Genomic DNA, 16,434 nt, shown 5'->3' with positions numbered 1-16,434 from the left:
CACACACACACACACACACACACACACACACACACACATATAAATGAACTTGTATTTTATTGTCCCTGAAACTTTGAAACGCATTTTCTCAGAAACTATTGACTCAGATTAAAAAAACTATAAGTAGGTATCATTGTAAAGAGAATTAAAAGATCTTGAAATTATTTACTACTTTTCACCCCTGTTGTCAGTTAAGATTTTTGAGAGGGTTGTTATCCCGCCTAAGCGGTTAGCCCAAAGAAATAGATGAATTTATTACAAGAACCTGTTTCCCTCGCAAACATTTCAAAACCACATTAACTTTTCTACATGAAATGCATTGGGTGTTTTTCACTTTCTACCATAATTTTTTTGGTCAATTATTGTCGTGAAAATTCGTCTTTTGGCAAAGAATGTTAAAAATATTCTCTCGATATAGTTTGCAGTTTATTGATATATTTCTCTGCAGAGTTTATAATACATGTCAATTTATAAAACATTTGTAAAGATCGCAGATTGCGCAATAGAAGTAATATCGTATGGACTAGCTTATTTCGCAGCCGATAGACGAAAGGAACTTTTTGTGTTGTTACAGGAGCAATGAGAAGAGGAAAGAGAGGTCCCGCGATGCAGCGCGCTGCAGACGCAGTAGGGAGACCGATATCTTCACCGAACTCGCGGCCGCGCTTCCGGTCGCGCCGGAACAGGCAGCGCTTTTAGATAAGGCCAGCGTAATGAGACTGGCAATTGCTTTCCTCAAAGTCCGGGCCATTGTGGATTCCAGTAAGTATTTATGAAAGTATCTGAATGTCCGGCTTTATCATAATATAGCAAAGATGTTTTCTTTTTTGGAGATACAAGACATCATCTATTCAAATAGAAATATGGAAATATACTCGTTGCAAATGTAAAGTTTATAACAGAACGCCTACATTAGGCGTTTTTTTTCTTTTGGAAAAATGTTCATTTTCTTGAAAACTGTACCATACAAAAGTTGTAGGATTTCGAGGGAAACGAATAATGGTAAAATTAATTTTCGAAAAAATCGATTTTTTTAAGGTCACATATAGGTCATTGCCATTTTTTTAAATAGAATTATATGATTTTTTTTACACAGTGATTCTTCTAATTGTTCTACACATAACAGTATTAAGGTAGAGTTATTAAAATATTAATAATTTTACGATATTTTATACTTTATCCTGGCACATTTTGACATGAAATGTAAAATATCTAGTAAACTATTCATTTTTTGGTAACTGTACCTTAATACTTTTATGTACAGAATAATAAAGTGAATCAATTGATGTAAAGAAATCTCATAGTTGATTTGTAATATGCAACTACATGTCTTTTTTGAAAAGCAACAATGTGTTTCTTTTACATTAACTGAAACATACACTCGAAACTCTGCAACTTTTGTATGGAACATTTTTCAATCAAATGTGTAGATATTTCTCCAAAAAATTACCTGATACGGGCGCTCTGTTACACCCTATATAAACGCAGTCCTCCAAATATATTTATAAATGTGGGATGTTTAGGCGCATTATTCTCATAATTTTAGGCCGAGTTAGGATTAATGAAAGCATATTATTAAATAACAGCGTTGGAGCGGTTAAATTTGTAGGAAAAGTATTATACAAAGTAAAGTCACACGATTTTTATTATAAATCACTTTAAAATACATAAATAAAAATAGATACTTAACTTATTCGAATTATAGAATAGGAAGGATTTACCTTTATTTTATATTGTTGATATGTGTAGCTGTTATCGTTAGAATTTGAATTCCGCCAATACCCGATTTAACTAGTCAAAACTAGTTTTATCAAAAACCTTTCGTCAATACTAGTATTAACTGGTCAATTCTAGAAATAACAATCTGTCAATGAAAACTAGATCTGACTGAAAAATCGATTTGTTAAAATATGTTAATAGTTTTTACTAGGCAAGACAAGTTCTCACTGAGTTGGGCCAGTTAAATGTTGGTAATTATTCAGAAAAGGGTCTTTTCCGAATTTTGATATTTTTTGTATCAGTATTAAAAGGAAGTAATTTGCTGATATGTGTGTATTGACAGTACAGAGTATACATATAGGAAGAGGAGAGGCCTTGACCTTCAATGTCATTGACCTTTCCCGTTGCTCGTTGTTTATTAAAAAGTGATTAACAAAACAATTTGCTTACAAGACAAACGAAAGAATGTTGTGTGGGTGGACCAACTATTACTGCTTTAACCTCTACAGGACTGGCCCTTTTTTTGGACGACCTTTTTAGTTTTAGTGCTAGAACATTTTTGTCCTTGTCAGTGGATTGAACTACGAAAAAGACGGCGCCACTCCAGCGTCTAATATTAGGCTTCCGGTCCCGGAGAGGTTAACCACCAAAGCGGGTGGAAAAGTGTATGCATGGATGCAGTGAGTTCCGCCCCCCCTGGGGGCTCTACCTCTAAAAAAACTAACCTAACTCCACCCAATTGTTGTGTAGGTGGAAAAGTGTGATCATACACGTGTGATCCACTCACACAACAATTGGGTTGGGTTATGTTAGTTTTTTTAGGTGGAGCCCCCCCGCAGGAGGGCAAAACCTACTGCATCCACTTTTCCACCTGTTTTGTTAAAGCAGGAGTTTATTATTACTTTTCCCTAGTTACAACTAGTTTTACCTAAAGTTACAACTAGTTTTACCTAAATAAAAACGTGTTTTAACGGTGAGTGTGCTTCGTTAAAACTGATTTTAACTCGTCAGAACGGGTATTAACTGAAAAATTTTTAGAGAATACCGGTATTGTCAAATACATTTCTAAAATTGATCAATTAATACAGTATTGATGAAAGGCCTTTGATAAAACTAGTTTTGACTTTTAAGCGAGCTACACACACAGAGATATGTATCAAGATATGTATCAGAGATGTATCAAGAAACGGTATCGTGATACCGTTTCATGAGACATGTCTCATCGTGTGTAGGAACGTCTCCGAAGGTTTCATAAGGCGATATAATAAGTATCGATACATGCCTCTTGTCTCCTGTTCTTGATGGAGCAAGGCATGGAGACCGAAACAATGATACTGAAATATGTCTCAGCTGTTTCGAGTGTGTAGGGTAATCTCGCGACAGATCCTTTACAAAAATCATGCACTCACAAGTCAGTACTAGAAATAAGTGATACCTGTTACATATCGCATAGTGTGTGTATAGTACACGTGATCTGAGACATGTCTTATCGAGACAGTATCGCGATACTGTTTCTTGACACATATCTCTGTGTGTGTAGCCCGCTTACTAGTTAAACTAGTTAAATCGAATAATGACGGAATTCGGGTTCTAACAGTAACATAGCTATTTGTGTAATTTATGATTTGATAAACCAAGAGTTTTTCTGAGTGAATATTTTCAAAATTTTAATCCAGATTTTAATACTGTATTTAGCGACTTTAAATGATTTCGGGATTTAATCGACAGCGTCTCACTCAATTTTCGACTCTCTTAATTAAGTTCCAGTTTCGCTGGCCAAATCCGAGTTGTCCGCAAAGACGGATAAACTATTTCCAAAAGCTCTCAATGGCTTTATGTTAGTACTCTCCAGTGACGGCAATATGGTCTACCTGTCAGAGAACGTCAGAGATTATCTCGGAGTGTCACAAGTACGTCAAACAAACTTCTATAAACAATTATTATAATTATGAGAAATAAATTAAGCAATAATATGTAAATAATACATAATGATTTAAATAATTCTTATATTTTTTTAACAATATTATCATGTGTTTTAGGTAATTTTTGTAAAGTAATTTTTTTCAACACACGTAGCGAAATTGATTTTTGGTACACAGTCAAATTTATATAGAAAACTAAAATGTAAAACATATATTTATATAATTAATTAGAGAAAGTGCCATAAAATATTTAGTTAGTTTCGTTTTTATAAATGCAAGAGATAATTACGAGTTTATGATTACGGTGATCATTTCGCTGCGTTTCTCGTTGGAATAAAACTAAACAGTAGATCTCTATGCTTTGCATAGATGGACATGATGGGACAAAGTGTATACGAATACAGTCATCCCTGTGACCATGATGAATTGCGCGAGTGCCTGTCTTCGAAGTCGACGGATACCGATGAGAAACGTGGCCGCAACTTCTTCTTGCGGCTCAAATGCACCCTCACCAACAAAGGCAGGAAGGTTAATCTGAAGAGTGCTTCTTACAAGGTATATTAAAATGTGGAAATCCCTTTATCCATTCTAATAATTGCAGTATGCGTGGCACGAAACGTTGAATAAATATAAATCTGAAAGAGAGAAAGAGAGGGTAGAGAAATGGAGAGAGAGAAATCATAACTTTAATAAAATTAAATAATTATATTCTTAATATTTTTTATAAATGTGAAATCAAGAGACATGATAGTGTACGCGCGAAGTGTGCGCGTAGCAAGGCGTAGATCGTGTATCTATATACCTAAGCCGACGAGTTGAGATCTAAATATATCATACGCACGCAAAAAAATAAAATCAATGCTCATCGAATAGCAGAGTTTGCGAAATAATAAAATTTTTACAATATTTCACTTATATGCTTTTCACAATATGCTCTTCCAAAGAATCTCTTCCAATAAAACTTTCTCAACCAATTTAGTGAATAATATACCCGTGATTGGAAATGCTCGGCAGGTGATTCATTGCACTGGCAGACTGACAAACATTCGCGACTCAAACGTGAATTCCATGGAAGTTGATAGTGAAGAACGACAAAAAGAGGATGAGGACGCGGTACAAGACACGGGTATTTCTCTGGTGCTCGTGGGTAGCCCTATACCCCATCCCAGTAACATCGAGATACCTTTAGGACGCTATACCTTTTTGTCGAAGCACAGTCTCAGTATGAAGTTCACCTATGCCGACGAGAAGTAAGTGATTGAACCGCTTTTTCATTATTCTCTCCTTTTTACGTTTGAAATTCCGATGTGAAAACCTTGCTGAATTGTTTTCATATGCAAACTCGTAAAATAATTAGATTCCATTTACTGCGCATCATTTTACATTAATACAGTTTAAGTCGTTGTTTTCTTGCACAATTGTCGTTGACTTGCATAATTAGCGAAATGATTGAATACCTTATCATTCTTATCATTATTCGATAAGTTGTGCCATACTTTATTGTACGCGAAATTTGAATATGATTTCCTTATAACGCGTTGTTTTTATTAATACACGTAGTATTTTCAAAATAACTGAAATGCATTATTGAATATTATTTTGCGTTATATTATTGGAAATATTTCTTGTCTCGTCTTAGATTGGCCGAATACTTTGGCTGGAACAGCGAGGAACTGATGGGTCAATCAGTCTTCGATTTTTATCACATACTCGACAATCTGCGGCTAAATAAGTGCTTCAAATGCCGTAAGTATTCTTTTTTTCTAATCAGTTTCACATTTATTTAGTAAAACTTAAAAATTTGAATACTTAATAAAATTTCTTAAAAATCACATGAACATCCAGCGTATCTTTGATGCCTAAAGATTACGTTTCTTTACTTTAAACTCGATGGAATTTCTATGAAATTTGTTAGGATCGTTTGTCATATTGATTGCGAAAATTAATTAATCCTAAATTCTTCGTGTAAATTTTTATTTTCTCAACATAGTACATTTCTTCATAATATTCATATAGTACCGTTATTCGCCTGACTTTGACATCCAGCCGGAGCGGACCCTAAAATTCTTAAGAGAGTTATTTTCGTACCGTAAGAATTTTATTATGCGCGAGTTACACATATATACCGAAGCATAAAACTAGATGGTTGTTAAATGGCAATTCATGTAAAGGTTGCTATCGTCGCATTGCTATTTTGTCTGACGATCGTTTTCAAGATATTACGCTGTACGCGAGTAACACGGATGCGAAACGCGATAGCCATCAAAATGAAGTATAAAAGCGAAGTATAAAAGCGTGCATCGGAGAGGTAAAAGAGACTGGCAGCGCGGGGTGAGAGAGGACGAGAAGTGGCCTACAGAGTGGGTCGATCTGGGTGAATGACACGGCCGGGAGGGAAAAAGGTTTCAAGGACGATCGTGTCTCTTATCGGCGGCGCTACCCGCCGAAGACCTTTTTTTATAGCTTCCAGGGACCTCAGACTAACGCGCGGCTGGTAACGTTATCGGTTACCAGTTATGCAATTGCTGCGTCTCCCATTGGTATTTACGAGCGCAAACGTGACAGACTTTATCGTGCCGATTTCGGTAATCGACTCATAAAATCGCAGGTAGATAATGAAAAATGAGACGCGATGACAAAGTGCGAGGCCGTAAAAACGTCGAAAGATATTTATTATCGTTCGATTAGTGTTTTACAATGAGCCGGGAGAGTTATCCTCAATGGATGTATCGAACACGTCACGATTGGGTTCTCGATTGGGTTACACATGCTAAAAATAGCAGCGTTGTAATAAATATATATCCGATATATGAAACAGGAATCTCTTTTATGTAATACTTTATCTGACACTTGGTAGCCAAGATATCCAAATATTAAGTCACATTATACATGACAAATTAATGTTAAATAATAAAAATATTGAAATTAAAAATTAACGAATTCGTTATCGAAAGATTTATATAGCAGAAATGTAAAAGTTTTTTTGATGTATAAATGTTTGATACACACAGCGGAAGTGCTTATACGCTCGTCTTATCGAGTACTCGCGAGATATCTGTCGGTTACTCGTTACTGGTAGATGTACGATTGCAAGGGACGATCTAGCTAGTCGATTTAGGAGCTTCGCGTGTTCGAGCAATCCGCAACGTCATGGATCCTTTTTTCAACGCCAACCAACCTCAGCTTTCCGGCCGAATCAGCTCTGTACTAATCCCACCCTAGTCGCGTTTTAGGGGAACGTAGGGAGATACATTTCTACGAACGAGATAATATGCTTCTCGAAGAGGCTAGCCCGGAGCGCCAGAATTTGCGACGTAATCTTACGACGGAACCCGAAACCGCAATAAAATATATTTGATATCCTCTATTTCCGTGTTCATCAATTTCGCCAGATTGCGAGATACAGTGTAACTATCTCGATTAAGGCTCCTGGGTAGTCACCGCGGCCATATTGGATTCTTACTATCGAGGCGAGGAAAACACCCAATTTTGTTGTGCATGCCATTTTCAAATAAAAAGACATTTCAATAAAACATCACTATAGATCGTTTCAGAACACTTCCAAAATTGGCCGAAAACTACCCTTTTCCCTCGACAATAAACAAACAGCCATAAAACGAAGTCTAAACATACGGGAAAAACACCCGTTTAACGACTATCGAAAGGAGGTGAAAACGTTTCTTCCGCATGCAAATCTTACTTTTCGGCCAATTTTACGACTTTCACGAATACGTTAAACGTTAGAGCACAAGCACAGAGCAAATAATAAAGAAATAGCACGCACAACAAAATAGGTTGTCAACATGTCACAAGACAGAATTCTCCATTGGAGAGAGTGAGAGGAGAGAGTGGCGTCGCCACCGTCAACGCAGAGTTCTCGGCTCAGGGACCAGGAGCCTTAAATTTTGATAATTTTCTTAGATTTTGTTTATATAATCGTATATTTTAATTTTATTTTTCTTAATAATCTTATTTATTGCTAATCAATTTTATTTTTACTTTTATTCATCGAGTCAGTATTTGTTAACTAGATTATATCGATGAAAATATATTGCGACAATTATTTCGTCAGAAAATTCTGACTTTTTCTTTGTACCAAAGTTCTAAGTTTTGTTGAAGCAGCAAACATTTACATTTAGAATGTACCTATGTGTTCTTATTCCTTTCGATACATCGTCAATTCGTTAATTTGTGCATCCCATGCCGATCGATAGGATGAAGATTGCAATCCCATGCCGTACCTTTCGTCAGCCGAAACGCGCGCGCGAAGCGGTGGCGCTATAAAGCCGCGCGGATGCGTTCGCGTGTCCTGAGTCTAAGGATGAGCGTTCTCTCATCAACATCGTTGTACTGTTTCAGTGTTCAGCAAGGGCCAGTGCGAGACCGAGGCGTACAGATTTCTCAGCAAGCAAGGCGGCTATGCCTGGGTCGTTACCCAGGCCACTCTGATCCACTGCTCTAAACAGCAGAAGCCGATCTCCGTCGTCTGCGTCAATTACATCCTAAGGTAGGATCCGCTAGTATTCTTCCTGTTCGGTGCTGGTTCTTTTTTCTTTGTACTATCAAGCTGGAGTACCTTCGACCTCGCTTGTATTTTGCATGAGTATGGCTATATTTATTTTATCGCTTGGCAAAATTATACATTAGAGAAATTTAATTAAGTTGTATCTCGATCTGACTTAATTCCTGATAAATATTGCTTTAAGATCGGTCCAGGCTTGACGATTCATTTTTAAAAGCTATCTAAAAAGTTTAGCGATGAAACATTGAAACTTTTCGATCTTTAGTCTCAGCTTTTGTGACTCGCAAAGATTCGTTTATTAGACTTTTAATTGCCGTTAAATCTATAATGTACTTTAAGTAATTTATGCGATCTGAATTTAATTCTAGTCAAAGTATCAAAGTTCAGTGTAGTTCAAAGTAAATTTTAATTACGTCAGACTGCGTCTTTTTCAATCATCAGCTGTCTTTTCCTAGGAATAATTTAGAAATTACGATGGAAATGAGATCCGATCATTTCTTTGCATTTCTAGCGTTTTGCATCGACTTCCTGAATACATGACGCTGCAAGATTGCGCCATATGTAATAACAATTTTGCAAGGTTCGTGGTTTTCGATCAGACGTCCACATTCATTAATTCTGCATTGCGTGAGAAATTATATTTATCGTGTCCTTTCACTGCCCGCTTTGTTCACTGGATTTCCTTACGTAATTATCCAATTGCGCGAGAATTCGCAAAAGTATCGATTAAAATTATGATTTATCTACATGTCAACTTAATATTTTAAAAGAAAACAAGTATTAACTTTTCTTTCTCCTTTGATGTATTTTTTTACGGTAAAAAATTTGTCTCTTTTTTGTAGTTCCATGAAAAATTTTAATAAGTTGATATATTTTTTGTATTAATGCATACGACGGTGAGCGAGACAGTCCGCACGTTAATATCGAAACTCGTCGATTTTGCGTTTGCTCGATTAGTCGGATACGCAAATTATTTCTTACTACAACTACGGATACGCTACTTCCGGCAACTTCTGGCAAAGGCCACCGCAGAATCGTGTAGTCACGCGAGGTAAGTGCTTCCTCGATTTCTTTCCCGGCGCAGATTCAACCCTCGATTGGTCGCATAAATCACAAACGATCTTAATCGTTCTTAGTTACGATTCATTACTGAAATGATACAGAGACATATTATTTGCTCAATTATGGTCTTAATAATAATGATTGATTAATTGATCAAATATATATTTTTTATGTAGGAAAAATGTAATGTAAAGATGTAACATCGTTTTTTATAAGAATATTATATAAATATCAATTTTTTTATAAACACATTTTTTTGATACGAAAGGAATATTCTTATCTTTGTGTGATTTCAGATTGTGTATAAAAGTTCTTCTTAATAATCTTACAAGGTAGATAGAAAAAAAAAACATCAAGATATCTCTTGATTAGGAAAATCAGTTCCTTTCAGACGATTCTAAAAGTTGTTTCTCCAAAAACTTCTTAGTTCCGATCTTTTTTTATTCTTATGGAGTTTCAATTTTCTATTAATTATCTTTTATCTTTATTAATTATATTGTTTCGGATGTCATACCATTCAAGGGTTAATCTCGCTTCTTACAGCGCAAGAAGGTAGCCGGAGATCTCTGCTTTCGTGTCTTTCTCCTTCCTATCGCCGGCTCTCTTCTCGCGATTCAGCGTTTTTCGCATGTCTGTCGAAGGTACTCTGAGTAAACGCGACTTCCATTTAGGAAAAAGGTGAACAGCAACAATTTTATTCAGCGAACGTTTCGTGATGAAAATCACAAGAAACGTTAAACTGCCGAAAGCACAACTCTCGCTATCGCAGAACAGATGAAACGAATCTCACCCCCCGCGGCGCGAACGTTATTCCCCTTCCGGTCCCCGTAACATGCGCAGGATTTCTCGGGATAACCGACCCCTCCCGAAGAGACGAAAACGAGAGGAGAGTCTCGTGGAATAAAACAACCCCTTTTCCTTTACCCTCTGTTTTGGGGCGGTGGCCGTTCTCTCCGGCGGCTAAAAGGTGGCTGGCAGATCCCGACATTATCCTCGATCCATTCCCCTTAGGTTCTTGCTATTTTCTCGAATGTTTTACCCCATCCCTGCGTCACCGTTTCTATCCCCTCTTCTTGTTTCTCGGCTTTTTCGCACTCTCAATTTTGTCGGAGAGTGTGCGCATCTCCAGTCGACTTCTGTCACCAGAAGCGGAAAAGTTCGCGGACCTTGTAGGTGTCAGTCATGTACGTATGTCATAACGTATATAGTGTGCCTTATTATATACAGAGCGAGTTATGTGAAATTGTATAATTGTAATTTTTATCGCAATTTGGGAATAACCTGCGTAATTAACATAAGTCTGTTTTGTATGAACAATACTGAAAAATTATCATTAATATCTTTTTCGAAATTTTACGATTATTTAATAATTTTTGTATGTAAAAATTTGAGATAGTGATATACGTTTAATTTGGTGCCAATTAATTAATATACCGAGAAATTTCAGATTTACGTTATTTTTCAATTAACCTGCGAACGTTTTTCTAAAAATCGACTCTACAAGGAAGTTGAAACAATTGCTTTGGTTAATTATATTACATATGTAAAACCGGCATCATCCAGATTCTTAACCCTAGAACACTACACTGTGTATAGCACATCTACCTACTGGGTGTAGCCTTCGTCTACTAAATGGTAGATGAAGCTGCGCAGCATGGAGAATCGTAGAGAGAGAACAAAAGTACATTTATTTTATTACTTCGATTCTCTAACTTTCACTATATTGTAGAAACAGTGGGCATTTTTAAAACAATCATGGGTGATCATTTGCTACACCTGACTTAAGTTAACATTAGTTTTTTTATATTTACTAGAACAATACAAGCGCGCCATTTAACTTTTTTGCAATATCTCTCTCTCATTACACAAAACAACATTTACAACGTTATTTAATATGCTATTTAATAATACCACATTAAGAAAAATTTAACGGTATGTAGCAACATTATATTTATATCGCCGAGTATTAGTCTAACAATATTCTGTACAACATGTCCTATCTATTATATATTCTATTATTCGCTTAATTCTTATTTAATCGTCCATTGCCCTCGTATGAGGCAAACGCTTATATCAGAGCAAAGTTCACTAAACTTGAGATTAGTTTTCTTTATTATGACTGATTAAATTTCAATCCAAACTCAATCCCAATCAGTAGTGTAATATGGGTTTAAGACTGTGTTGATCTGCAAAAACAAAACGCCTCACTACATAATACAATGGATCTGTTTTCTATTGCTGAACTGACTGCACTAGTTCAGAGTTTATCTTTTTTACTCCACATTGGAAGGAATGATACACGTACAGGCATGTGGCACAATGCTCATACGAGAGTACCAACGTTCATTTGCCGAACGAGGGCAATATTTGGAGGTTAATATTCAGTTCTCTACCACATTAAGTGGCTACGTGCGTATTTATCTGTTTTTTTTTTGTCGTGTAATCGCCTCTGGTCTGTGTATGTACATTCTAGGGAAGCTCGCGATGCCTCGTCCATACTACTATTATTGCTGCTAATTGATCCGCCGCACAGATCGATAATTAACGTCCGTCCATTCGAGCACTTCTCGAGTTTGTTTGCTCTGTCTGAAAACGTACGTTCCCCTTCAAGTTCGCACCTCGTCGAAGCAGAAAGGCCGACGCGACGCTTGCGCGTCGCGATACACGACGTCGTCGTTGCCGCTCCTCTCGCGGAGGAGGGTCCGGGTCCCGTCGATACCCGCGTGCGCGTTTAGCCGCGATTGCCTGTCGCGTACGTCGTCGACCCGCGACAGTCGAACGAAAGCGAGAGCGGTCGGCGAAAGTGGTGTGTCGCGCAAGCTCAGTCGCGATCGTGACCCGGTGGGTGAGACTGAGGATTCGCGTGCTGTCGCAAGTAAGAATAAACATTATTTTGAAAATTATAGGAGAAGAAATGATGATGAATAAGATATAAGAAAATAACAATTTATTTTGATCAAACTGCCGATTTGTTAAATAATAATGCTCTGCACATACACGACGTTTTGACCATTGTTTTTGGTCCTTATCAAATATAATCTAAACAGGGTTGGGCAGATACTTCGGAACAAAGTATTTAAATACAAGATATAAGATATTTTTTGACATATATTTAAATACTAATTGTATTTAAATACATTTATAAATACTTTTAAATACAATTATTCTTTAAATTTGCGTTTATTTTTTAAATAATAGATGGTAGATGATCTTATTGTAATTACTTTAATAAGTATATAGTCTGAAAGTAGAATTGTATGAAAATGGAATCAGAAGTAAGTTGAAAGATAGCACTTTGAAAGATAAATTTATTTATTTTAACTCATAAACTTTATAAAATAAAAATAATTATAAAATAATAGTATATATTATATAGTGATTAAGTGATTTAGTGATATAGTATACAGTACACATAATATTGTATTTATTTATTATTATTTTGGTAATTCTTATTGCCTTTCAAAAAGAATATTTCAAACATTTTATCAGATGGAAGGCCGTTGTGTAAGCGAATGTATTAATCTGGCAAAGGAAAACAGTCTCTCTACATCATCAGGAGCAGAAAAACACAGACTAGTATTAAATTTCATAAACGTCTTTTTCATATGTACTTGTAATGAGAATGTAATGGGAAGTGTTTCAGCGACAAGTGTATATGTACAAGGTCGATACATAGACGGCGTTGAAGGTATAGCGACGATAAAGGACAAAATATGTAATAGTAATTACATAAATACATTTAAATACAAGATACATTTAGATCAAATAATTAATTACAAAATTCAAGATCATTTGTGTGCGAAGACAGAATTAAGATTCAGGTGTTCTGACGCGAGCGCAGGAAGGAATCGCGCGCGATTCTTTTTTCTAATTGTAAGAGGAATATGTGCGCACGCCTAAGAAACGTGATATTATCTTCCGCTTCACGCACGTGTCTGACCGGTTTTCCTGTAAGGATCCTCGCGAAGATCCTCGCTTTTGAAAGCTGCTACGCGTGAAACCGCGATCTCTGGCTTGATGTACGGCATCGCGTTGCACTGCGTTGCATAGCTCGTTCGAGCGTTACACAATTATACAATCGGTATGTCTATTCTTACACCGATAGCTCGGGGATACTGAGTAAAAAAAAACCAATGAGATACTGTCATTCGGAAGCAGAGGAGATGGAAAACTGTTATTCTACGAGTTATAAGATGATGTTGAGTGTTCTTGTTGCAAAATATTGACGTTACCGGAAGAATTATATCCGTTATAACAAGTAAAAAGAATACAAATTACTGCATATTTTTGTATGCGTGTGTGTAATACATGTGTTGTTAAACAAAAACCTTTTATCTGCTAATGCTAATAGGATTGAAAAAACGCATTAAGCTCGAACGTGCTTTGTAGCAATTTTCGCGGTACATTTTTTCTACAATAGATACTGACGATACTGTAAAAAATTAAAACGCAGAAGTATCTGCATAGATAAGGGACATTACTTCGTTGACAGTAGAAACACTTTGCGACCTATAAGATATAGGCAAACAGATTGTTGTCGCTAAAAAAAATTTCAATTTGTTGTCTTGTCGTTTTGTCATTGCTTTTACTGCAGGATTCCACAAAACCAGATATTTAATCTTTTAACTTTTCGTTTTCTTTCATCCAGTTTCTGCTTAGAAATATTAAAGTCTTCTTAGATTTTACTGTTGAGCGAAAACTTTCTCCGACAAAAATCTTTGTATGTTTCCTATTAAATTATTTAATCCAGCTGTTCCTCTGTTTATTAAACTCTCTTGTGTGTGAAAGATGTATTCTTCCTCGATTTGATGTCAATTTGAAGATAAAAGTTCGAAAGTAGTAATCTCCCAGACAGCACGTTGTTCAAAATCGAGATATAAGACGTCTTTTAGACGTCATATCATAAGACGTCTTAAGAGTGTCTTAAAGATGTTTTAAAAATGTCTTTAAACCGTCTTACGTTCCAACTTTGGACATGCGTGCTGTCTGGCCTGTTAATAAACGTTTGCGTTGGCAAATCACACATAAATTAAAAATTTAGTGATTTAGAAGAGAAGATAGAGAGATACAAATCTTACACGTAGATGAGATCTGTACAGGATGCAGACAATCGTTCTAAAAACCGCGCGCGAAAAGTGCATTTGTGTCGTAGCAGAGGTTTGACGTCGACCACGTGCTACGGCGTCTCAAAATAATACCTCGCGTCCTCAACCAGCCGCCATCGCCGTCGTAGTCGCAACAACGGTTTTGATCTCGACCCGGTTACGCGGAACGACCTCGCGTAGCTGATTGACGGCTCGTTTCGTGTTTCGTTTCGCAGTCCGAGTCAAGAACCGCTCAGCTGGAAACAGTTTTTATTTAACCTGGTGGAGACGCAACTCGGTCGATCACAAGAGCGACTGCTTGAAACGTACGGCACGCATAAGTTCTCCTTCACTTCTCATCACTCGAGCTATTTATACATAATATAAATTTGTAGCAGTAAAACTGCGATTAATATTTAAAAAATTCCAATTCTTTTAACAAGAGAAATATGCAATGACATGCTATCGTTATGTGGAATATCGTTAATAATTATGTTATTAATTTAGCATGATGAATATTAGTTCTTCTGGGGAATAATAGCTACGTGATTTATTACCAAGCTTATTAAGCCAGATTATTTTAGACCCGGCGCACTTATCAGCGCTCCAATGCGAGGGATCTGATATTTTTTTTTCATCTTGCATTGATTGTGCATCGAGCGTACATCGAGTACAGAGACTTGGGACCTTGAGAGCTTAACCAGATCGATTGCATAAGGGATCGCTTTCAGCAACAGTAGATAGGAGTGGGAAGGGAAAGGGGAGAGAGAAAAACTGCGGTCACAGATCGATTTGAATTGAACGGCCTCGATCGATACCTGTCGCGTATGTTCGTCGCTGTCATACTTCCCCGTGTTCAACAGTTAAAGAATCGAAGAAGAATCGAATGATTTATAAATCCCAAGATTTGAAAGATAGTCGAGAGATGAGAGAGCCGAGTGTTTAGCAAAAGAAGAAAAGCGAGGAGTGCGATCTGGTAGTTCCTTAATTTAAGTTCCGCAAGATCCACGAGTTTTGACAATCGAGCAATTCGAATATCCGACTTAAAGGAGAAAATCTCAGATGAGAATCGCAATTGTCATCGCGATCGGCAGCGAGCGCGTGTTCGATTTGGGCTAGTTCAATGTCCTCGTTAATTTCGTCGAAGCCTGCGGTGTCGTATTATTTTTAAATTTGTTCGCTGACATAAAGGTTTTTTTTCATTGGCTCCCCGGGAAGAAGTTATTGCCGAAATAATATGGTCGAGGTGTGTAAATAAAGTAGGCGGTATGTAATGGAAGAGAGAAACGACGATCTCAGCCTGGTCGCCCTACTTAAAATTGTAACAATGTCACAATTTATGTTTATCTATGTTTAGAGATAAAACAGTATACTTACGCTTACAATTTCATAAAGCATACACGTGCGCAAATATTTGCTAGTTATCGAGACCACATTTACAATTCGTTTGTACACCGCGTGACATTAACATCTCGAATTTACCGGTGAATAGGAAGTTGTAGGTACTTCTCGTAACATTTTGTTACTCGGCTGATCGTTTACATACACAAAGTCGCGATCGCAACCGATCTGAATGTTTACGGACCCCCCGAGAAATATCGCGGAATTCTGTAAGAAAGAAGAATGAAATAAATGGTTTTTTCAAATAAAAGCCATTTGAACGAGCTCTTTCTTGCTGAATTCTGAAATCGGCCATTCTTCGATTCGTTCCTCGATCAGTTTGCAAGTATGTGTATTCAACAAAAATAGTAGTATATTCGTTTTTTTAGTTATGTGAGCGAACTAAAAGCAAAATGTTGAAAGTAAAATTTTTAGAATGCAGGTGGATAATAAAATATTTCTCTTGGGTTAATCTGAAATGCATATTCAATGTGTTGAGACGTAATATCATCCATAATCAAATTTTATTATCTCGCTATAACTTATTTTCACGCGTACCATTTACTGCTAGATCGAATGTACATATATGTGCAGAATATATGTCGTGAATTATTCGATATGTATCGAACCGATTAGCGTAACGCGCGTAACGCGACCATTGAGATCCGTGGCAGATAATGCGCGGCGCATAAGTGAAATTTGCACGGCCTGGCGTGACTTCGCGAGCCAGGCGCGTGAAGTCACA

The 16,434-nt window shown here is 36.8% G+C and overlaps 1 protein-coding gene across 2 annotated transcripts in view; it reads left to right on the top strand.

The window, feature by feature from the left end:
- Nucleotides 1–16,434, top strand: part of LOC112454682 (hypoxia-inducible factor 3-alpha) — a 50,558-nt gene that overhangs the window by 16,354 nt on the left and 17,770 nt on the right. For both annotated transcript variants that reach the window (XM_025016197.1, XM_025016196.1), the window contains exons 2-7: nt 575–762; nt 3,481–3,629; nt 4,011–4,196; nt 4,656–4,891; nt 5,281–5,387; nt 8,001–8,148. In XM_025016197.1, coding sequence (XP_024871965.1) covers nt 575–762; nt 3,481–3,629; nt 4,011–4,196; nt 4,656–4,891; nt 5,281–5,387; nt 8,001–8,148 — 1,014 coding nt within the window. The remainder of the gene's footprint in view (nt 1–574; nt 763–3,480; nt 3,630–4,010; nt 4,197–4,655; nt 4,892–5,280; nt 5,388–8,000; nt 8,149–16,434) is intronic.

This window comes from Temnothorax curvispinosus, unplaced genomic scaffold (genome assembly GCF_003070985.1).
Source record: "Temnothorax curvispinosus isolate PA1 unplaced genomic scaffold, ASM307098v1 QBEX01005269.1, whole genome shotgun sequence".
Lineage (NCBI taxonomy): Eukaryota > Metazoa > Arthropoda > Insecta > Hymenoptera > Formicidae > Temnothorax > Temnothorax curvispinosus.
The sequence above is the reverse complement of the archived record's forward strand: the minus strand, read 5'-3'. Positions and strand labels throughout refer to the sequence as shown.